The 25,000-nt window shown below is 37.7% G+C and overlaps 2 protein-coding genes and 1 pseudogene across 3 annotated transcripts; all 3 read right to left on the reverse strand.

Annotated features, from left to right (window-relative positions):
- Positions 1-373: 373 nt before the first annotated feature.
- Positions 374-21,331, reverse strand: LOC133109977 (homeobox protein Hox-C8a-like). Of its 2 annotated transcripts, none has more exons than XM_061219775.1 (2): positions 21,226-21,331; positions 374-2,534 (listed from the first exon to the last, which is right to left on the reverse strand). In XM_061219775.1, exons 1-2 carry the CDS (start codon positions 21,242-21,244, stop codon positions 2,212-2,214), a joined length of 342 nt encoding a protein of 113 aa, XP_061075759.1. In that variant the 5' UTR covers positions 21,245-21,331; the 3' UTR covers positions 374-2,211. The 2 variants fall into 2 exon arrangements, with proteins under 2 accessions (XP_061075759.1, XP_061075758.1); XM_061219774.1 differs by lacking the exon at positions 21,226-21,331 and adding an exon at positions 4,003-4,689.
- Positions 8,366-11,267, reverse strand: LOC133110085 (homeobox protein Hox-C9a-like). The gene is made up of 2 exons (XM_061219960.1): positions 10,668-11,267; positions 8,366-9,278 (listed from the first exon to the last, which is right to left on the reverse strand). The coding sequence occupies exons 1-2, from the start codon at positions 11,206-11,208 to the stop codon at positions 9,034-9,036; spliced, it is 786 nt and encodes a 261-aa protein (XP_061075944.1). The 5' UTR covers positions 11,209-11,267; the 3' UTR covers positions 8,366-9,033.
- Positions 21,332-21,754: 423 nt separating the features above from the next.
- The window catches only part of LOC133109429 (homeobox protein Hox-C10-like), a 10,687-nt pseudogene continuing 7,441 nt past the window's right edge, over positions 21,755-25,000 (reverse strand).

Raw genomic sequence — 25,000 nt, forward strand, 5'->3', positions numbered from 1 at the left:
GCGGTTTCTGTTCAGTTCATTTTTCTCAAAATGAAATGTGCTGTGAATTGTGTCGCTCATCAGTTCATCTATGTTTTTTAGATTAATAATTGCAACACCGATGGCGGACTCTGAGGAAATGGAGTGGTTGATTTGTATACATTATGAAGACAGATTGAGCAAGTGGAGAAGACCGTCTGATGGGTTGTACATGAACGTGTGGCATTAATTTATGGGAAGAGACAGTAGGCCGCAGAGTGGGATGTATTGGTAATGGTGTATTGCCAACAAACCAAAAGACTACAGCTAAATCCTTTGAAATTTTAAAAATTTTATTACGTCTCAACATCAAGTGTGTACACGCAAAACCATGTATAGATCTTTTCACTTAGAAACATAAGAAAACGAGCATATTGTTAACAGCAAGATATACGAATACATACACAAAGATTACATTCAGTGCAATTTAAATCTACTCTATAGCATCAGCACATTAAAATAGTATAACCAACGCTTTCTAGAAATAGCTCTGTTTGTCGCTATGGTGATAGTAGACACCGACATGTGCGTTTTTATAGGCAGTTTTAAGTTGTTGGGGGGGGGGGGGGGGGGAGGGAGGGTTGTTTATTTGTATGAAATGCAATGCAGCACAATCAATATGGCTTAGCCACACGTAGAGGGGCGATTACATTTTATCACAAACCAAGCCAAAACTTTCTCTAAAGCAAATAGGCTACATAGACATTACAAAATAACCCAGTAGTTAACTACTCATCATTTGCACAATTCCCTAAATTATACAAAACCTGAAATTAAACAAACCACATATTGACTGAACGTTTTTTAAGTGTTGATTTTGATCACATATTACCACATAAATGATTAACTGTGGTAGATGGAATTGGCTCATGCAGCAGACATTATTTCGTCCAGGTAGCATCAGTGGAGCTTATGTGATCCAGCAACACGACGTTTCATCTCCAACCAGATTCCATTTTGCGTCAATGCTAACAAACTACAAATGTGTAACATGAAACCGCAAGCCACATTGCTGTTAAATGAAATAATGGATATAGCCTACTTAAAAATTCTTCAGGTTTCTGAGCTGGAAATACAAAAGTTCATAACCAAAAGTAAAAGTGGTCATAATTCTTTTTTTTTCTTTTCTTTTTTTGTATTGCTATGACGTTTTACTTCACTTTAGATTGACTAGGCCCCTATGTTTCGAAAATACGGTAGGTAGCTTGGAGCTCATAACGTCTACCAAATTTCATTTAGAAATATTTCAAAATATAACTAGCATATGCGTTTGGGGAATTAATATAAATTAAGATTGGTACAACTATATGCTATATAAAAGAAATTCCGTTTGTATTGCATTTTCCCAGGGTTAGGTAGCATTTCTTTTTCTCAAGCTATTTAAATTCCTTGGGAATCCTTGATCACGTGAGTTATAAAAAATACGTATTTGAACCCACCCTCCCACGAACCCACACCGCAAATAATACTTAAAATAGATAAAATAGAAATACAGACACCAAAATTAACTAAGCATCATATCTGTAGGCTACCTCGCGAAATAAATATGCTAAGCCTCATTCATCACGCCACTGGCTCCACAAGGGCTAAAAGGGGCAAATATGAACAGTTGCAAGGTGTTGAAAACAATTGTGATAAGTCTATACGGAAATATACCTGTGCAGACGCCGAACATTTCACGTTTCAAAAGAGTATAGGCTAATTCGAATTTCTAGTTATCGAAATAGATAGGCCTAGTCTTGTCATCGGCGGCTAGTTTCTGACTCAGTTGTCTAGCCTGCGTTTGTAATTCAGACAAGAAAAATACGCTGGCAAAGTTATTGGGCTTAATAGCAAGTTGCACATATTCGCCAGACTATTGAATGTGAAACAAACCTTTAAAAACATGCTGGATGGAAGTTGTGTTCAGTATAAAACCAGGGCTCTGTGGAGCATTTTTTAAAATATATAAAAACGAGATTGCCCATTGAGAGAAGGTTTACATAATCATAAGAATCAGCACATTTTAGACGCATCTTGGGAGTGCATTACGTCGGAAAGTGGTTTGACAATTATGTCAATGGGATTTTCTTCACTTGTTGACTGAAAACGGTGACCATAAACTTTATGCTCTCTCACTCAGCTCTCTCCCTCTCTCCTTTCTCTATCTCTACCCTTTAAGCAATATAACCATAAAAAGACCAAGCAACAAAATCACTCTTTAGTTTCATCTTTGTCTTCCGTTTCCTTCTTATCCCCCTCTTCCTTTTCACCGTCCTCGTTGCATTCCTCGTCAGCCTCGGCCTCAACGTCAGCCTCTCCTCTTTGGCCCGGGAATTTGTCTTTGTTGTTCTCTTTTTTCCATTTCATTCGTCTGTTCTGAAACCAAATCTTCACCTGTCTTTCTGTCAGGCCCAGTGCATGGGACACCTCGATGCGTCGCTTGCGTGTCAGGTAAGGGTTGAAAAGGAACTCTTTTTCCAGTTCAAGCGTTTGATATCGACTGTATGTTTGCCGTCCACTGCGCCTTCCCGGGGCTGTGAAGTCAAATGGGAATAGAATGCTTTAGAATATGCAGGCAGTCGTATCGACAGTAATCACAGGCCTCCTATAAAACATTTAAAGGTTGCTTTACTCACGTCATTTCATTAGGCGAATATTACAATGACATTAGTAGCAAGCGTGCATTATTTGCAATTTGCAACTGTATTCCACAATACACCCATCATTCTGCAAGCCAGACCTTATCCAATGAACGTCTATAGTTTGACAATATGATACAATAGAAATAAATATTTCAATATATTCTTATTGATTTTTGAATCACATCATCATCATCATCATCATCATTATCTTCTTCTTCTTATTATTATAGTGACGATGATGCTTATTCTCATTATCGATAACAGTAGCTTCGTTATTTGTCGTCGTCGTAGTAGTAGTCATAGTTCAAGTTGCATTTTAATGATAATCCTGGTAATGTCAAGAAAACTGATGCAGTCGAATGCCAAAGTTGATTTAATTTAACAAAGCTTCCAACAAATTCAAAGATCTACAACAAAGAAAAGCAGATTCAGTCATTTGATACAAAAGACATACTTTGACTGTGTGTTTGTGCTTTAAATGTATTTTTCTGAGATGTTTAGTTTCTCTTCATAATCCTGCATCATCATCCGACATGTATCGTTCTGATAGCATGGCATCAACATACGATTTACGTTGGCGCTGCGACAATAAATGCAAATTGCATAATCTTATACATGCATCCTGCATTTCATATTAATGGATCATGCACATTCTTAGCTCAACAACAGCAAGGGAGTTTACGACGGTGGTGGGCAAGCTGATGTGACAAACCAATTGACATTAAGCTCTGTCTGTGGATGTGGGTATTATCCCAAAAAAAAAAAAAAAAAAAAGTCTGAAATAGAGAATGTATAATTAACAAATCGTGGTTTTTATTTTCTTTCAGGAATAATGGAAAAAGCGTTTTGCTTTAACACCACGTTATCCCTTCTCCAACGAAGGCTTCATGAGGGCCGTGCCAAGATGTTTACCTGGGTAGCCTACATCCCGCATTTATATGACAATTCATTTTGTTCTGGCTTTTATCAACACAACACTGCGTCTATCAAGTGACTCTCCACCTCAGATTAACCTGTACACATTCGAAATTTATATGTGACAGTTTTAACGGGAGGTGGGAGAGAAGTTGTTCACTTGTTCACTTAGTTAAAACAAACAGACCAAAGGATGATACCGCAATCAAAGATGGAATTTCATGATATTGACCTTTTTCGAAATGAAAACTAAGGATTAAGAATGAACAGTCTGACATAGACACAGATGTTATCATCTTATTCGCTCACACACACGCACGCAGACACACACGTACGACGCGGGCGGGCGCGCGCGCGCACACGCACACACACACACACACACACACACACACAATGTGTGTTTTCCTTTTTCAGACATTAGAGAAGAATACAAAAGAATTCTAACCATGGGGTCTCATCCAAGGGAACATAAGACCAGGAGACGGATTTTGATTTAGGTGGCCTTGTACTTCTCCAGGGTTAGTTCCATTGGACGATTTACAGTCTGGGTATTGCGCTATGCTTGCCTCTTGCTGGGTACCATAAAGCGATTGCCTCGGAAGGGTTTCGTATCCATAAAATTTAGTGGCATCTCCATGGCACGCTAAAGCGCATGGGTTTTGTTGGTATCCAGGGCTAGATATTCCCGATGTCCCGTGGTGAAAAAACTCTTGGACGTGATGAGACGGGTGTTGAAAGCCCGGCGCAGCCGCTCCGGGTCCGTACATCAGCGCATGACTCCGGGTGACGCTTTGGGGGAACCGGCAGTCGTAGTAAGTTGGTTCCAATGTTTCGCTGCCTTTGTACTTTGAAAAAAGGGGGTTAACAAAATAGGAGCTCATTTTTCCTTCGCATTCAAAAATGAAATGTAATTGTTCGATAATGTGCTCTTCTAAAAAATGTTTTGCTGCTCAAGTTATATTCCACCACACAACAGCCGGAACCCGAGGGACGCGGGGTAAAAAGGCTCCTGTCCCGGTGGATAATCTCAGATTCGTTCGCTGTCCGGTTCACTTTCTATTTCTGTTATACGATACTGTATCTATATCTCACCCTTTCCTTTTATTTGCAGCTTGAAATCCGGCTCATGTCATGTACGGTTGATGTGTGCTACAGCTAAAGCTGGCTAGCTCCGCCGGTACAGTCACAAGCGTTTTTTTTTTTTTTTTTGCTTCCCACCCCCACCACATCGACCCCCTCCTCCTCTCTCCACCAACCTTCAAACCACCCCCTCATCCCCATATTCCCTCTTTTCACGGGTGTTCTCAGACGTCTACCTTGAACAACACAACGAGGTAATGTTCATAGGCTCAGGGTGGTGTACTGTTTTAAAACAACAAATATCCCACAGGCAAATAATTGCTACAGCATATTGTCCGTGTCTATAAACATAGGACAAAAGCAATCTGCCCCGAAAGAAATGCAGTAGGCCAAACTACTACATCGGTGAGCTGTTGTTTTTCTGATCTTAACGGTTAAATAACATTAAATGTGGTATTGCATGGTTGTAATAAGAAATGGTAATTCAACCCTAACCATTAAAATATCTCCGAAAGCCAAGAACAGGACCCATAAGTGTGCACATTACTGATCAATTTAATTGTATCGACATACCCGACACAAAGACCTCCTCCAAAATACACACACACCCACACAGACACACACACACACACACACACACACACACACTAGCCTAGACATTGGCTATCTTCCTGTCCTGGTCTGATCCTTTACCTGTTTTTGTAAATCCTGTCCCTCATTAAATGTTTATATGCATGTATATATTGTATACACAATATGTCCCCCGTTGTTTCAGTTACCACATACTTAGCACAAGCAATGTTTTGTTTCTATAAGAGCACATTCACAAGGCCTCAACAGTTGGAATCCATTTTATGGCGTGACTGACGATATTAATGCACGGTTTAAAATGTAGCAGACACTATTCTTTTCATGAGAACTGGTCAATTCGTTTGGGATAGGCCTACTTGGATACTGACTGCGGATATCTTAAAACCGGTCTTAATCTTTTCCGGTCTTAATCTGAAAATTACCTTTCGTCACCACATACGATATAATGTAGGCCTACGTAAAGAAAAAAACTTTTAACTTTTTATCTTTTAGTTTTTGTTATCATTTCATTCAATTAATAAAAAATCAGACATTTGTATCAATTTGTGTCGGCCTTTTAATTGTGAATACACCTGAAGCCGCGTTTTTGTCAACATACACCTTTTCTAAATTAAGATATTCTTGGTTTATAATTCACATAAGCAACTTCCTTTGATTGAAACAATGATTTGTATGTATCTAGTTCATTATTTAGCTCATTAATTATTTTGTATGAAGACAGGCACTCATTTTGCAACACCAATACAATTCTGTATGAACTGATATTTTGAACAAATTTCTATAGGCCTATTAAGTTTCAGTAAAAGGCAAATCTCACACCTCTAAAATTAAAAACGAAACAATGGTTAAGAAACGTCAGCTTTTCCCAGAGAAGTGTACACTATAATTGGTTTGTATAGTGCATTATAGAGTAGTCATCTTCAATGTTGAACTGAACAGATAAACCTGATTTATGAACTGGAAGATCAGTATTCAGTCCCATGTTTCTGAAAGAGTAAAATGTTTAGTAAAAAGAGGCAACATTAGGACATTGGGCCAACGTGATTATGTTTCCGCCTGTCAAGTGGACAAAAACGTTTAGAAAACAAGTTAAATATAACGAGTGGGTTATCTGCAATATCCTAGAAAGGCCGTCGAATGAACATATACAAATGATTTTTAAAATTGAAACAAGGTAAGAACATTTGCATTATTCAGAAAATATAAATTCAAATAAGCGTTGGCGGATTGATTTTTCGAGAGTGCCGCCGCCGTCATTCCAGTTTCTGGATTTAAAGTGCATATCAAATGACAGCCAGAAACGGGAGAAAGTGTCAACTATGAATCAACAGCGACATCTAGTGTGTACGTCGGTTGTTGGCCGTTGAAGACACACTGTTCCAGTTGGTTGGCTGGTTTATGAGTGGGGAAGCAACAAACACAATAATATTAATATTAATATTAATCATCATCATCATTATCATAACCATACTCTTAATATTAATCTTACTAATATAATCATTATCATAACAGGGGGCAGGAAGGAGGAAGGTCATCAGATATATTTGAATATGTTCCACCAATGCATAATATGGCCTACCGCATAGGGTACCTGCCGTCCTCAATTGGTGAACTCACACTCCACACCATATACTCTTGGTTTAATTTTCAGGTAGTCAATGGGAAATTGACGGCTGGTAATGGAATGAATACATTGAGGAAAAGTAGCTTTTCAAGTTTGGAGCTTTTATCAGTTTCCGGGGCTTGAAGACTCCCACAGCCCCCAGGAACAAAATGAGAGAGATACGGGTTTGCAGCGGGGTCCGCAGACAAAACAAGCGCAATAGTCTTCCTTTGAAACCCGCCAACACCACCTTATATTAAGACAATAAAGTCATTTATCCCAGACGTCTAGCCAGTTCCCTGGGTTTGCTTTGTTCTCCCACATTGGAGACAAACACCGCGAGGTCTTACACGGCAGTAAAACCTGCATTTTTTAGCTTGGCTGCGGAAATGTTGAACTATATTGGGCACTAAAATCTAAGCATCCTGTCAGCATTGTTTGTGCCACTACATAAAGGCAGTTTAGTCCAGCTCCATGGCAACAAACATCAGACGTTGAAAGGCCCATTTCACATGCGTTCCAGCTGAGAACAACGCACAAATATGGTTCAAGCTAGTTATCGCAGCGCCAAATAAACAGTAATGACGTGCTTGTAAGGGTATGTGAAAGTAATATTTAATTGCAAGCGTGAACACACACACACACACACACACACACACACACACACACACACACACGTGTGTGCCATGTATTGTAGTTCGTATCTTGCAATGCGGTTAAAAACAGACAAGCATGGTAAGTAAGGCCTCGTCAAGGATTAATAAATGGTCCCCGGCAGTAGTAATAGTCATAGGCCGTTGTAAATAGCGCTCGCCAATCTATGTAACTGCTATAACTATATCACAAGTCAGCATACATGGGAAATAATTGCTAGGGATTGACCACATATTTATGGAAATGTAGCATTCTGAACGGAAAGATACTTTTGCTGGTGTATGCCGAAGATTAGATAGATAGATAGATAGATAGATAGATAGATAGATAGATAGTTTTATGTTTTATATATTGCCAGGATTAAATCCGACTGGACCACTCCGCTACATTTTAAAAACTACACAACCATTGGAATTAGAAACATGACTAAATAGACCAAGCAAAATAAAATAAACGAATAAAAGTTGAATATACATGAAGTACATGTGTCCTGGCCACGGGCAAAGTCTTTATTAACGGGGATTTCGTATTGAAGCTACATCTAACTATACACAATACTCTCCCCCACGTTTGTTTTAAAGGAGCTGGGAATAGACTTAAGATGGCAGGAAGTGCTCAGGAAGTGTTCAGTTAAGAGGAAATCAAATCATAAAAATAATGAGCTTGCTTGACAGCTGCTTCCAATGTGAGCTGACAGTGCATTAACAGGCAATCACACTAGAATGTATTTTAACTAAAATGTTTAGTTTAATGTAAGTCCCCCCTACAATGCTTATTCTAAAACTTTTGTGTGTTTTTTTTTATTTTTGAAGGGGTGGGGGGTGGGGGGGGGTTGATGAGGGTCAACGGCATATTTCTCGGTATTTTTCATATCGCGCGTGCACACGTATCAAAGGAGCAAACACATGAACACTTGGTGATGTACGGTATATTTAAATATAACCACAATCTACAATATAACATAACTTTACAGAATCTACAGATAAGAATGCAAAAATACAACAATGGGTACATCAAAAATCTATTCCCACATTGACGCAAACACAGACAAATGTTACTGCCATTTTGCTATTCTATTTCTCTGTACAAAATATGCAAACTTGCATAACTTCATAGAAAGCATCAACTAAAATTAAACAAGCATTGCGACATAATTTGCCAACAAAAAAATTCAAGTACTTTCCTCTGGCCACCTTTAACTTTTTGAAAATGTGTTTATTTCCTCTCACTATATAGGTATTTTTTTTCTTATAAACCAAATAAGAACATAACAATTCAATTCGCAATAGCTTTAGTCGTTCTAAAACCCACCCGGCCAATGTGTACAGCCCGGTGTCAATAATTTGTGTGTGTAAAAAAGAGTTTGCATTATGTGAAATATAGCAAAATTTGAAATTAGCATACAAATCAAAGGGACATTATAAAGAGGGAGACTTTTTTCTATCCAGTCTGTTATTTGTATATTTCCGAATGCATTGCTCTGTTTTTCCTGCATTTAGCTACACCAGCCATCGGGCATTACTGTCCATTGCCCTCGGTGTTTTCACATTACTGTTCATTAACCTCGGTCTTTTCTTTATTCATTTTCTTCATCTTCATTCGCCGATTCTGGAACCAGATTTTAACCTGCCGCTCTGTTAAATTTAGCACTCGAGCAACTTCGTATCGACGGTCCCTGGTAAGATACATATTGAACAAAAACTCCTTTTCGAGTTCTAGTGTCTGGTATTTTGTGTATGGACAACGCTTCTTCCTGGTGGAGCGCGCGTGGATCCAGTTCGCCACAGGGTTATCTGCAAACCGAAAAACAAACATTGCTCAATAGACGATAAAGACAAGATCCGGTCAACTTATTTACAGTGAGGCAGGTTTCTTCCTCCTTTCCTCATAGACCCCAGTCATGTGTAATAGTTGATTATGTCTTGCCAGAGTTTTTTTTTTTACAACTTACTTCCTATTTTCATTAGAATCGTTGTGTGGCTTGTCTTTTCTCCAGTTAGTCCATTTTAGCACCGTACAGCGCTTAAGAAAGGACGGGTCGTAAAATTGCAAGTGCGCCCATTTGGTTTACAGGCCCATAAACGCATTTAAACGCTTTTGGTTCCAAGCTTTTGCATGTCTACTGTCGAAGTACCTCGATATCGTTCTATAAGTTGTGTCCTCGAGTTTGTATGTAAAGCGGCTAATCTTGTGCGCGTATGTATTTGTATGTGTCAGTTTGCATACCTGTGGTATCACTTCCCCAAAACTACACACTGAATGTACACCTTGTTATTCTGAGAAAATAACATTCCAAATATTATGGACACAACTTGGTACAACTGAAATATCAAATAGATAGGCCTGATTTATTTGTGTTAGATTGAGCTTTTGCATCTGCACAAAACTTTCATAAATTAAATCACTATTTCAAATATGGTTTAAAATGTATGTTCGACTGTGCGAACACATAACTGCAACCGAGGAAAAAATCTATATGTGCATAAAAAAAACCCACGCGTGTATGCTAGTATACCATCCTCCTGATGATTTTAATGCTATGGTTATTTCGATGTGTCGTGCCGCTGACTCTGGCGACCATTAAATCTTTTGGAATGTTTCAAATGTAACTCATATCACAAAGAGCTGAATCTGAAACATGAGTTCCATTCCTTTAAAAAAAAGAACACATTAAATGACAGTGCAATTGCACTACAATACTACGCATAGAATAATAGGCCACTTGGTATTGCTACTAGTATTACTACTATTCTTAATGACAACTGAATCAATCATAATAATAATAATAATAATAATAATAATAATAATAATAATAATAATAATAACAGTAATGACACGTGGATTCAATTCTTTGAAAAATAAATGATCAGAACCAAAAGCCTGTGTCAGTCAGTGTGTCAGAGTTTGTGATACAACTAGTTCCGTCTTTGAATAGCTTGTTTTAAGAGTTCCCAGTTTATAGCCCGTTTCCTATTTTATAACCCTACACGACTGGCTTTTGCCCTTCCCAGTACGAGCAGCCTGCTGTCAGAACAGCCATAATCTGACGTGGAAAGAGGGGAGAGAAAAGAGAAGATAATTTCGTTTTATGGAAGACAACACCAAGCTACAGCTTTGCAGGCAGCAAATACACCCCCAAAAACTCCCATCCCCGGTTGTAAACGTGAATTACTTCAACTTACTCGGGTCTAATTCAGGTTTGTCTTCTTTGTGCTTTCCGGAAGCCAAAACCTCAGACTCTGGAGAGGAGATATTCTGATGAGCCTTATCTCTGATGTCAGCGGATGAGCCGTAGAGATAGTCCGAGTAGCTGCGTCCGTTGGAGGCCACACAGTCTGCGGATCTGCGTTCCGAGATGGCGTCAGGTTTCAGCCCATAGTGCCTGCCGCTTGTCGGGTAGCTTGGGAAGGATACGGCTCCAGATAAAGGGTCCAGCCACGAGCGCACGTACCTGGAGTCCGTTCCTAAGTGAGGTTGGTGAGTGTACGGGTGGTAAACCACTGAGGACTGGGAGTGGACTGGGCCCCACGAGGTGGTAAAAACGGTAGGTTTCGGAGCAAAGCTGCAAGAAGGAAAATCGGAACACTCCGGTACAAGCGACGCTTGACGGGAGCTAGTGGGAAGCAAGTCGGGAGCCGAAAATCGAGTCGCCAGCACCTCCTCGCTTTCATGGTTTATCAAGGAATCCACATAATAATTGCTTATGGGACCCGTGGTCGACATGACGAAGCCTCTCGTCTCTTATACATGCATCCGATTATTATATGGAGTGTATGTGTACTTTTTTATCTGCCCATAGAACAATCAAGCCAGGTAATTATTTCTCCGGGCTGCTTTAGCTCTCATTGGTCGCCCATGCAACACGTGATTATATTTACCCCAAAAAATTACACAGTGGATCAATGCGCGAAACCTTCTGGGAAAGCGATGTGCTTAGGGACATCAGAGTGGCGTTTATGTAGCAGGTGGCTTTAAAATGGCAAAACTAGAGTCTCGAAATAGCCACGAATTATTTTTCCGTGTCTTATTAAAATAAGCTCCAAGAACTGCATCGCCGTTTTGGAACGCGAGGTACGTTGGCAAGCAAATAGAGGGCACTATTTGTTGGTGTAATTAATCTCTGTCTAGAAAACGATGGTACGTTCTTTTAAGTGTGATGTTCATATCTGGTAAGGCGATAGTACATTAAAATACCACAGACATTCTTGAACGGGTCTCCTCCTTTGTGCGTTTAACGATGTACCTTCTATAAGCTAAACAAAATGCGCCTTAATTCATTTTGATGAGGGAGCTTCTCAATAAAAAAGTGGTTCTGTAGCTGTGTGCCTCGAACAAGCCGAAATTAGAGTTAAACACTTTGGCTGATATAGGAAGTAATCCCTTGTAAAATGGATTTTAACATTTTTGGAGGGGTGGGAATCGTAAGATGCCTGAAAACATTCGCACTGACACAGCTACATTCGCAAGTGGTCGTTCATGTTTTTTTATGTCCTTCAATAAATTTTTACGAGGACCATTTGATTGTTCATAAACGTGTCGTTAATAAAATCTGAGCCGAGTTCCTCGTAGCGCGTAAACCAACACGGTGCACGTGAAACACATCGCTCGTCAAAACAAGATCACGAAAAAGAACTCAATGGATAAGAACAGAAGCATGGCAGAAATATAAAGCCAAGGTAAAATGTTTAATTTTTGTGGACCTGACAGCAGTAAACAGCAGTAAAAGTTATACATTTTATTCAAAGTAAAGGAATTAGCAGAAATACAAAACTGAAGTGAATATAGATTAGTCAGAATGCATACGACTCACAAAAGATAAAGAATGTCTAACACTAGGCTATAATCTTTGATTTTGATTTTGACCATAGTTTGTCTTGGTGTTATCTAGGATGTCGGTTGCATGTTCTTTGAACAGTTAAAGAAAAATATTTTGAAGTCTTTTTAGATAGGTTGGTGACACTGTACTTGTGTGTTGACATTGCTGGCGTACATCTTCCAGTTAATCCACGTAATGCTGTGTAACATTGCACGAAGGTTATTATCCGACCCAACTGTGTTTTCCCACGCCTTCTGCTAAATTATTATATGGATATAAACACGGAGCTACACTGCCAGCCCCACCCGGCCTGCCAGATTGCCACGTCTATCACATACATTCATTACTAAACTATTGGCATGTGCAGTGTGTAACTAATTAAATAGTACAGTAAACCGACATTACTCCTATATTTCAGTCATGTTTTAAACCAGAATCCGATGATAAACAAAACAATGGGAATGTACTTCAAAAATGTAATAACAGATCAACAAAGAGATGATAATTATCAAGACATACATAGCGTAAATGAAATTATCTAGTGTCCAGGGTCTTTGTGATAATTTCAATGACTGAGTCACTCCGCAGTGCGGAGTCTGGGCGCCTGATGTGCAGTCGTTGTCAGTCAGGACAGGGCCAAACGTCCTGTTTGCCGAATTATCTCAACCTACATGTGACATCGCAGTGACATAGAAACTAGACCAATCAATGAAAAAACTCCCACACTCTGTGAAGTAATATAAATTATAATTGTATTATTTCTCAAATCAAATATATACACGTATGTATATATGTATAAACTGGTGCTAACAACCTTACTATAATTTCCATTAGATGAAATAGAAGACCCCCAACTTTATTTTTTCACCCTAGACATCAGTGAAATAGCACATAATTATTAGACAAGACATCAGTAAACGTTGGAAAATACGAGGTAGCTTATCATAAATGTTAGCCTAAATGAATCCCAGGACCATCGTATTTTTCCACAGGTATTTTGCAGAAGGTTCTGCCTGCTTATACAGCAAGCCACGTTGCTAACACATAAATAGTTTGACACAGACTTAACTCCTGTAGTTCACAAAATACTTTAAAAAAATACTTTAAAAAAACTATAACTCAGAAGCTGTATTGTCAACAAAAAGCATTCCCGTGACACCGATTTGTTGAAAATATGTTTGTAAAAGAGTGAGCAGCTGTATAGGAGTCGTTCGGATGCAAGTCAAGTCCACGCATATATGCATACTAAGTAAAATGGGCGTCTTTATGTTGCAATCTATTGACGGATTATGCACAGTATGTCCTTCTTGCTAAAATGACAAACATATAAGTACACCGGCTTTTTTTACAAGTAAGAATGGTGCTAGACAGCCTATATGGAAGCTTGGTACACATGCTGCAGCCACTGAAGTTAGTGGAAAGATGGAGGTTGGTTGACGGTTGGCGGAAAGATGGTTGGCGTGATTTATAAAATATAGTACAAGACAAGAAAGATGAAAAAATTACTTTAATGAAAAGGTAGAAATAGAAGTGCAAACAAAATGAATGTAGTGTCTTTACGTAGCCTTATGCGCTGGATGACGTTTGTTTACGAAATGGCAATATGCGCGTTGTTTGATTGTATAAGCAAATTGTTAAACTGTTTCATGTCTTGTGTATAACTATGTAGATCAGTCATCGTTTACAATTAACATTAATTATGCTTAGCGACCATTTCTTTTACTCTTTTTCTCTACAAACAAAGCCGTAAAAGGTACATTTGCCAATCCGTTTTTTCGTCCAGTATGAAGCGAAAGGATTAAAACAGTACTGTTGTTCTTTGTTGAATTAATCTACAATCTATTGTCCAAATATACACGCGTTGTTACCACTTTGCATTTTTAAGAAGCAACTGGGGAAGCATGGCAAAACTTTGGACATGGACCAAAACCCATTTCCAATTTCATAATCTATGATAGAACTAAGTTCATTATCATATATATATTTTAGCAATGTAATATTGTCTACAATATTTCAGTCTATTATCTTTCGGATATGGAATTTTATTGTTGATTAACAGGATGCCTGTTCATCTATATTCCGAATTATAACGCATGGAGTAGCCTAATATTTCTAATGTTTCTCTGTTGCGCAAATAAGAAAAAAATGGTACTGTGAGTGAATTCAAATTAATCGGGGATTTATATTCGGTAGTAAATACAAAAACGTCTGAAATGGTTTCATAAATCTCTTATTAAGCATTCACAGAATTAACAAAATCTTATGTGTATCTGTTTGAGTGTTTAATTGTGTCCGGGTGAATATTTCCTTAACGCGAGTGGGAGGCATTAAATGTAATTATACAATTTAAAGTTAGCATAATATTTTTTTGTAATAAAGACTTTTGTTCTTGCTTTCAAATGCAACCGGCCATAGTTTCTGAATATCTTGGCCAGTGTAGATGGTGGCCGTGGACTAGCAACTTCAATACGGTCTACACTGTCCACAATGCAAGCAACACTTGCTGCTCACTGAGACCGGGACGCAAGGTCTTTTTGAATACGACGTGGTAGCCCACTAATTCAATACTATTATTAGGATTATAGCCATTGTTATATGTTTGAGATTATATTTGGAACCTGCACTTCACATGACACGCAAACATCACTAGAACGAGAGACAGGTGAAGTTACAATCAGATAGGCGACATTGGCCGCGTTTCCCGAACGCGTTAAGAACGTTCTTAAGCTAAGAAAGTTCTTAAGGACCTTATTAATTGAAGGTCCTTAAGAACTTTCTTAGCTTAAGAACGTTCTTAACGCGTTCGGGAAACGCGGCCATTGTCAAGATGCATACCCTTCTAGAATATCAGCCTTGTGAAAGTTTCCAGTTCGTGGATGTGTGCTTATGTCGCTTTCTTCAATTTCAAGGCATGACGTCATCTTTTTGCAGTGATCGCATAACTTAGGTACATATAAATGTTCATGTGTAGGCTATATATATTATTCTGTCTAAAGAAACTGGAAGATGCATCTGTTAAAAGTTTGATTATGTCATTGTAAACAATATAATTGACGCAAATAACTTGAACAAGAAAGTCGGAGAAACACCGTCTAAGCCTTGAAGTGAAAACAATTTGGTTGAAAAGTTTTTTTCTAGCCGACTAGGACGTAGCCAGGCTATATCCGGGTAAAACCTGAGCCATATCGGGGTTAACGTAGTCTGTTTATGTCAAAAGGTCTGTCAATTTATACTCCTAGACGTCTAGATTCCTACATTTTCTAATTGTGTTACATTTACGGTTGTGTTACTTTTAAAATATTATTGTAATTATTATTAATAATAATAATAATAATAATGTTAATAATAATAATAATAATAACACCACCGTAAAACAGGCCATTGTTGGACATGGAATCGGGTTGATATTACAGGTAATTGCTTTTCCTTGTGTGTAGGCAAATGCGTATAATTGTGTGAGGAAGATTTCTTTAAAATTTTACCAAACCCACTCTGGAAAGTTTTTTTTGTCAGGACCCACTACGATATGCAGAAGAATAAAAAAGAAGAATAAAAAAGGAAAGCCAACAAGCCACGCGGAGGACAATTACTGCTAACAGCTTTATAGTTCAGTGACTGTGAAAGCTTTTTAATTTTAGTTTCAGCGCATCTCGATATCCAATATCAAATATCTGAAAAACCATAAATGGACATACGCACGAAAGCAGGAATGGTTCACTTAGTATAATGTTCAGATAAATATATACAATTTATAAAAATGGCTGTACAATTGATCAGTAATTGAATGATTGTGAAGATAACGACGATGATATTATGAATTCATTATCAATATAGTTACTTTTTTAGATTTGTTAGTTAAAGAAATACTATATGTCATTCATAACCTTTCGTGGGTTGGATTATCATGCATTTCTGTTTGTAATTTTGTGAATTATGTACATGTATCAACAATCTTACAACAAAGTTTATGACAACATGGTAGGCCACAAAAGATTGTTTAGATCTATTTGTTTTAATTTAATTGTAATTGTTTCATGTTTTTATGAACATATACACAATAAAGAGTGGATCTTAAGTTTGTGTGGTGCGTAATTATTGCTGGGAGAAAATGGAATGGGGAAATGCAAATTAAACCAGAAATACAAAGTAATTTTCAGACAAATGTACTGAAAATAAATGTACCTTTCTAAAGGCAAATTAGAATTGTTTTAATGAACTGTTTTAAAAGTTTAGCTCTCCTCTATTTCATGCATGTACATTTATAAGTGAATTACGTACAACAGAAGAACACTGTTTCACATTTCAAGATCAAGGGCGTGATATTGTATGTGTATGATGGGCCTCTGACCAGCAGTACCCTACGATACCTACGCGCTTTACAGCGATGCACAAATTGCAAATACGCTACAGATTGCAAATAAACACGCAATTACCCAAATCCTTGTTCAGCAAACACCTTTTGGTAGGCTACGTTAAATAAAATAGGCCTTTGTTTCATGGGTTTATTTCATGCATAGAGAAACGCCAAATATAACCTTGCCGTCTAACACCAGCTGCTATGTTACTACAGAACCATCACCATAGGCATAATAATCTTCATTCGAAAAAGAACTACAGCTCTGATGTGGGTTAGCCCTGTTTTATCGGAATTAAGAAAGCTTTAATCATCTTGGAGTATAACGTGTGTACAGCACATTCTAAGACCAATAGGCAAAATAAATAATTTGACAATTACATTCCGAGCCAATGGCACGTCCGCGACCGCCCAGGTTATTCGCGTCCATTAATAATTGTACCCAATAGCAATTATGTCTCAGCAGCGTTAACAGATCAGGAGTCCAAAGACTTGCACGAAAATGAAGTTTTATTCCAGGGAATAAAAACAGTTTGCAAGGACAATCGATACAAGATTGGAAGGCACTGCAGCAGACTGCCACATCACGTGACTGATCACAAATATTATATCTTGGACATTGTTTCGTACACGTTTCAGAGGCTTCTAAGCATAACTACAATGATCCTGCGCACATTAAAATTGACTTTTTTAAGTGTAAGATTAACATCTTCATATAGCCTGAAAATGCAAGACGAATAGCAAAAAAACAAAAAACAAAACAAACAAAATACACGTAATGGATCTGCACTAATATAAAACAAAACAACTGCTTGTTGGATTAAACGCGAATGGCGTGGTTTGTCCATGCTACATATTATGTTTCAAAACATTAGAATCAAGATACCTACCATGGAAGGTGACACTTAAAAGGACAATAGATTTTATGAAAAGTATCAATTCATGCACTGATATAACAACACTAGGCTACCTACCAAGGAATTTTTGTTCACGCACACCTCTGGTTATGCATTATAATGCTATGTAAAATATAATAGTTATATTGTGCTGAATAGTTTTACTATATTCAAGGACGACATATCGTTGCATTTTACAATTTGTTTCAGAATTACAAATGTGTACTCCTAACACTCATAACCACTATATAAAATGATGGCAGATAATAAAAAGTCTATTAAAACACATCCCGTGTGCATGTGTTGGTAAACCATAGCGATTATGATGAAGACGATTTCCATAATAATGCTCAGATACGGTATCAAGTTACAGAATTATAATTATAACATATAATTTGGTATATAATACAAAATGACAACAACAACAACAACAACAATAATCATAATAGAAATAGTAATCATAATAATACAAAAAATCCACAGATTTTGGTTGACGAATCAGTTGTTTTGTTTAATGCATTTTAAGCAGATTTAGTCATGGTGGGTAAAGTCGAGCAGAATTCCACAATGGACAGATTCCACATTGAACTGCCATTACTCTATTTTATAAAAAATATTCTCCGCCAACACATAACTTTCAGTATGGCATATGCTACCTGGCACACCAATATGCACTTTGAAGAACGGTAAATTCATTGCAGAAATAAGTACAAATGCATTAGATTGAATGCACGATTGTATGTATTTGTAATACAAAAACACGAGATAATTATGTTTTTTTTTACATGCAGTATTCACAGGCTTATGCTTACTGCTTTGGTTAATAGCTTGAGGGTGATGCATTCTAGAATAGATCTGTGCTCATTTCCACGGACTGAGCATGACTTTGGATTCTAGACGGAATACATAAATTAATGCGTGCGTGTAAAAATGTAATATGTCGTAGGTTTTGCAATTAAGAGGCACTTGGAACTTAATCAAATGTGAGAGCAAAATAAGTGTTTCACAGTACTACTATACTGAAGAAATAGTAAAACCCTGGCCCCAAGAATAAGCTCACATCTAAGCCTTCTGTGTTATTTCAGCTCAGCATTACTTTTACACAATGAGCCATGCATGCACACATATATATACACCCAGCAGTACATTATTTCCAGTGACCCGAAAGGCTAGCCTAAATAGATTCTTTATCCTGCTATTTCGATTCCTCAAGTTTTTCTTATTCATAACAAAACAAGAACAATAGCAATAACAACAATAATATTAATAATAATCATCATCATCAACATCATTGTCATGAGCAGCAGCAGCATCATCATCATCATCAGCATCATCATAATCATCATCATTATAAGCAGCATAATAATAATAATAATAATAATAATAATAATAATAATATAATAATAATAATAATATTAATAATCATCATCATCATCATCATCATCATCATCATCATAATCAAATAAGAACAATCATCACCACCATTAAAATAACATTTGCATTGTAAATACAGATGTATATGCAAGAAAAACAGAGATACATTTCTGGACACAAATCCCCGCAAAACCCTGTCCGTGCGTACAACATTCCTGTTTCCAATTCTAAAACCAAACCACCATACCAAAGAAGTGCATTCTCCCCACCGAAATCAAAATAAATATATTGATGCCAGTAACCACAAACATTTGGAACTTTGGTTACAAGGCTACTTCATAAGTGTATGATAATTTAATTGCCTGCAGTTGAGTACAGTTCTTAATAGTCAATACGTAACCAATGTAAAGTAGTTCATGGGTTGTTTTATTTTGGTAACCAATATTGCACTTGAGGAATAAGCAATTGTCTGTTGATTTCGTGAATGTATCGATATGTGTAGGTGTAGGTTATTATCCATTCTTATTTTTATTCCCATTGGAAATATGTCTTATATTTTTATAGAATAGCCACCCCCCTCCCCCCAACAATGTCCAAGATAGGCGACTACAGGAATAGAAAATCAACTAATTAATGCCAATGTAAGTTGACGGTCATTCTATAAAAGAATGTGACAGGCTACGGGGGAAAGCTTCCCGTTGAACAGCGAGCGAAGTATGCGAAGGTCGGATGTTTTTAGAAGTTGTAGAAGTCGTATTATACTATATATACTAAGCAGTAGCATTAGTAGTGGTGGGGTTGTAGCCGTGGTTGTAAGAACGTAATAGTAATGTATGTGCTCAGTCATTGCTGCTCGTGGAAACATTGAAAATAACAAACATGATAGCAGTAATACAGCATGAGAGAGAGAGTCATTTGAGGCAGCAAAGGATCATACCCCGATGAACTTCACTCCAAGAATCCTTGTGCTTTCGCTTTTGTTCGAAGCTAAATGTATCATTGATTCAGCACAAGATTTTACAGTAAGGAATTTTAGCCCACGACTGTATACCGCTACTAGAGAGAGATATTGTAATATTGATAAATATATTCAGTGCAGTGAAATATAGCAATACAGCGTTATTTAATTTCCTAACAGCTGCACAAGATACACAAGGAAATGATAGTGCTTTTTATTTCACAAAAAGAGAAAAACGACGCCCTGACAATTTATTTATTTCCCTAGAGTCTGAGGTTTTGTAGGACCGCACCTGGTCTGGCAACTGGAATTCTGTAGCCCGGCCTCCTAAAACACCAATGGGCTTGGCGGCTGGCCTACACCTCTGCATGTGCAGCAATAGAAAGCGACTGAAGTTTACCCCATGATGTTTACAACCCATTCTCCCTCTCGGAAGCTGAAAGACTTTTTGTGACCATCACATAAACGAATGTAAAAAGGCAAAAAGAAATTGCAGGGAGTAAAGCTGTTTGGTTCATTTACAATGCCATTTGTGAGGATTTCGGGACTGAGTGTGTAATCTAACGGAAATAGACGCCCTTGATGAAGACGAACTGACGTAATCAGGGCAGTTTCTTGTTGCTGAGCCAAGAAGCCAATCCCAACAACATGAAACTACCTAAATCACGCATCAGCTGCGCGAGGTGGGCAATCCGCTGAGGGGGACTGAAACCAATGACAAGCACAACGGACAAAGAATAAAATATGTCACAAAATCGACAGTCTAATAAGATCTAATAAAAGAATGCATTCTAAATTACGAGGAGGTCCATACTTCGTCTCAAACCAGTGTCACTGCAATAGAATGCATTTCCAGTTGTAGCCGACCGGTAACATACCCTAGGCTGGCAATTAAACGGAAAATGCACACTGAATTTAACCAATTGGACTATTCGTGCATCTCTTCAAACAAACATTAGGTTCATCATAAAAACTCACAACGGAGAGGCTTGTCAAGGACCCTACCACCTAATAACTTGAAAGAAATACATTTTTAAATCGATATCAATTTAAAATCTGAAAGCAGACAATGTCAGCATACAACTTTACATACTTTAACTTGTAAAGTACAGAACTTGCAAAAACTTTTCATGTAAGGAAACCATAATTATTTTAGTAGGTCAAATCCTAGCTCCGAATTTCAGACTCGCACCTGACACATATCTATACAATCAAAAAACACCACGAATGCTTATATACATTTTTTAATTTCCCAGTTTCTCTGTGCCACGGTACCAGCAACATAGCCAAACTCGTATTTAGCCCCAGCAATATGAAAAGTATTACCAACGTCTGGTCTTACCTTGGGCGCCGGTATCCATGTTCCGTTATTTCTTGCCTTGACTCGTGGTTTGATATAAATCCACTCAATATTAATCCATGGCTGGCTAATGTTCCGCTATCCTAAATAGAATGCGACTGTTTTTTCCGGGGAAGAATGAGTGAGGAGAGTCGTGAATCCGGCACATTGCAGCCGCTGTCGTGTGGATTAGCCCTCCTCCTCCTCACCTTTAAATGCACATTTACCACTGCAGCACATTATATTTGCAGATCATAAAATCCACCTCCAGTGCTGTACTAGGACCGTCCTGACATTACTGTTTTATGACCTTGACTTATTGTGGTCACCTGGCTAATATTTAAATCAACGTTATGGTCTTCCACTTACATTAAAACTGCCGCGACCCCTCATCCTTTCGCCCCTTCCTCTAATAAAGCCATAAAGGACACGCAGGGGAAGAACAGAGGGGGAAAACAACTTTCAAAAACCCGTTTTATTTTTGCTAACGGGACTCATTGTGTAAATGTCCAAATGAGACAATTATCAGCAAATATAAGTACACTACATGCACGCCATATATTCTCACAGTACAGAAAGTTGTACACATAAAATAAACAATCAATTAGTTACATACAATATTTGTGTATATTAATCAAGAACAGCTTAAATAACGCCAGAACTTTTGTTTTCTTTTTTCCTTAAATCAGATCAGTGTAAAACATGAAGGAAGGAAGGAGGTATCACTTTGCCAACGAGGAGAACAAACAATATAAATCACATTTTTTATTTTTGAAGTATGCACCATTTGAGGTAACTGTTTCAAGATAAATTCGCACAGAAATATTTTCTTATAAATGAAGACGATAGAGCAGTTGAATCGATTCTTATTGCTCGTATGTGGTTGGCTTTATCTTGGGCTTTTGTTGGTGTATGCTAGGGCTTGTGCGAATGTGCGTGTTACTTTGTAATGACGCATCTTTGTGTGTGAGTCGGAACGAATGTGCGCATGTGCATGCCGTGTGCATGTATTTGTGCATACATTTGCTTATACGTGCGCTCATGTAAGTGCGCTCTGTGCATGCGCGTAGGCTATATGTACACGTAAATCTGTAAGATACGTGTGTGCATGTGTGTGTGTGAGAGAGAGAGAGCGAGCGAGCGAGAGAGAGAGAGAGAGAGAGAGAGAGAGAGAGGGAGAATGAGAGTGTGTGAGAGAGAGATACAGAGAGAAGGAGCGAGAGAGAGACTGAAAGAGAAAGAGAAAGAGAAAGAGAGAGTTATTAAGGAGTTTCAGGTGTACTCATAGCCCGAAGTGAGCTCTTGCACGCGGCTCTCTCTATTGAGTTTCTTCAGCTTCATCCTCCGGTTTTGAAACCAGATCTTGACCTGTCTATCCGAGAGGTTGATGCTCTTGCTGATCTCCAGGCGGCGCTCGCGAGTTAGATACATATTAAACAAGAACTCTTTTTCCAGTTCTAAAGTCTGATGCTTTGTGTAGGGGCATCTCTTCTTTCGTCCACTTTTTGCTGTTAGCCAACTCCCTGTGGCTTTATCCACGTTCGAGGGCTCTGTAAAAAATACAAAAAATCCATAGCGTGAATATGGATATATGTATTTTCAGCTAACGAGAAATGTGGTATATTTAGTAATTTGGTGCAGCACACTACACTACTACTACTACAAAGAAAAAGGTACGTTGCTATTGGACGGGTCTACCACGTCCGATAATTACGGGTTACTTCAAATGACCTCAGTGAATAAATGTAGGATAATAAAGAGCTCATTTTCTTCTTTATCGCTTTTGTTTTGAGGTACGTTGTTGGTTACTGTGGATCTAAGATAATTTCAAGACACTAGAGATTTGTTAAGGAAGAACAAAGTAATAAAGCATTGGGAAAGTATGTGTTACAGTGGCCTATGGTATGAATTAATCCATAATACTATCACCTTCCTGGCACAGTAAGTGGAGCCTGTCAATTAACTGAAATTAAACTGAGCTACCTACCAGTTGAAATCAAATAAAGGACTGCTGGTTATTGCTTGTTGAGTCGTTAGTTATTGTTTGTAGCAGTATTCCCCACATCGTATTTGGACGATTCATCACATACACACCCATGCAATGAATATGAGCAGCACATAAAGTTTCTATTAATATGGAAGTAGTGCTCGTTAAAGGGATATGTTGAGCATGGCGCAAATCATAAAAGAGCCCAAGAGAGGCTTCCATTCAACTGTTATTGGCTTCCTTCTGGATTACACGGCACAGCAGGGTCAAACCATAAAACGCGCTGTACCGTTTCCGAGACACACCAGAAAATTATTTTCATTGCGGAGATCTTAAAGCTGGTATTTCTGTTTCTGCCCACTCTCTTCTCTGGTCTGCATGCGTGTGGGTAGTGTGCTGTGTGTGCCTGTGAAAGCGCTATTTATATCTATCTTTACTCTGCGCGTGTGTGTCTGTGTACAATATGCACATGGGGAAATAGACTTCTTAATTAATACGATTCTGCTTGAGTTTGCTGCTCTAAGACTGAAAAATGACAATGAAACAAAAAGGCCATGAAATAAAAAGTCTGTACTCTTCCTGTATTGCTGATTCACATTATATCAATATATGTATAGCACTGTACATCCGGCAAAAGAAATGTATTAATATCAAAGAAGTCCTTACCACTGTAGCTCTTCTATCACAGCGTCTCCAGTGTTCTACAGCCAATATATAATATTGGATATACATTGTTTCAATAATTTCTGTTGTGAGAAGAATACGTTTTCATATTTGGCACAGCAGCCAAAACATTTTATCCACAGAATATTCAACTCGAATTGGTCTTGAAGAACTGAGATGAGATTTAAGAACTAATCTCCACATTGTTGTTTTAATGTGTACGATTTTCCGTTTATTTATTTTATATATATATATATATTGTGCTTCGTAGATATATGTATATATCTACAAGCACAAAAAACCCAGGGGTGAAGACACAAAGGTCCAATTTTGTGTTTGCCTCACGTGTGGCAAAACAAACGTGTCTACATGTCTTCAAGATGAAACCACATTCAGTGTTTCAGATTTCAAAGCCGTTTCTCCTCTCGTTCATATTACTGTTGGTGAAGATGCATGTCTGTGTGACAGATATTCTATTTAAAATATTAACGTTTTTTGCTTCTGAATTTCTGAGTTTTAGGTTGGCCATGCATTTATTATTATTAATACTACTACTACTACTACTACTACTACTACTACTACTAATAATAATAATAATAATAATAATAATAATAATAATAATAATAATAATAAGAAGAAGAAGAAGAAGAAGAAGAAGAAGAAGAATGTCTTAAATATATAATAATAATTCAAATGACTATATAATAATAAATAACTCCATTCAATTTGCTACAACAGCTATTACCACTATCAGCATCACATTCTAGCAGTAGGATACTACTCCTACAACGACTACTACAACTACTACTACTACTACTTTGACTACGACTACTATTAACAATAATAATGAAAGGCCAAAGGGTACAAGACAAATAAACAGTAATTTATATCACATGAACACAAATAGTCTAAACTATATTTTGGAGTATCAGCATAAGTAGTTGATCAGGTGTATCCAATAATTCCATTAGATCTACAAAAATCGAAATCCTCAAGATAAATGAAAGATCGCTTTATATATTGCTATTTATTATTTTTGTTTTATTGTTTAGGATGGAAATAGTTGTTGGGCGTTTGTAATGAGTGCATGCTTGCTCAATTAATGCTGGGTTGCTTGACCAAAGATAT

The sequence above is a fragment of the Conger conger genome, chromosome 14 (assembly GCF_963514075.1).
Source record: "Conger conger chromosome 14, fConCon1.1, whole genome shotgun sequence".
Taxonomy (NCBI): domain Eukaryota; kingdom Metazoa; phylum Chordata; class Actinopteri; order Anguilliformes; family Congridae; genus Conger; species Conger conger.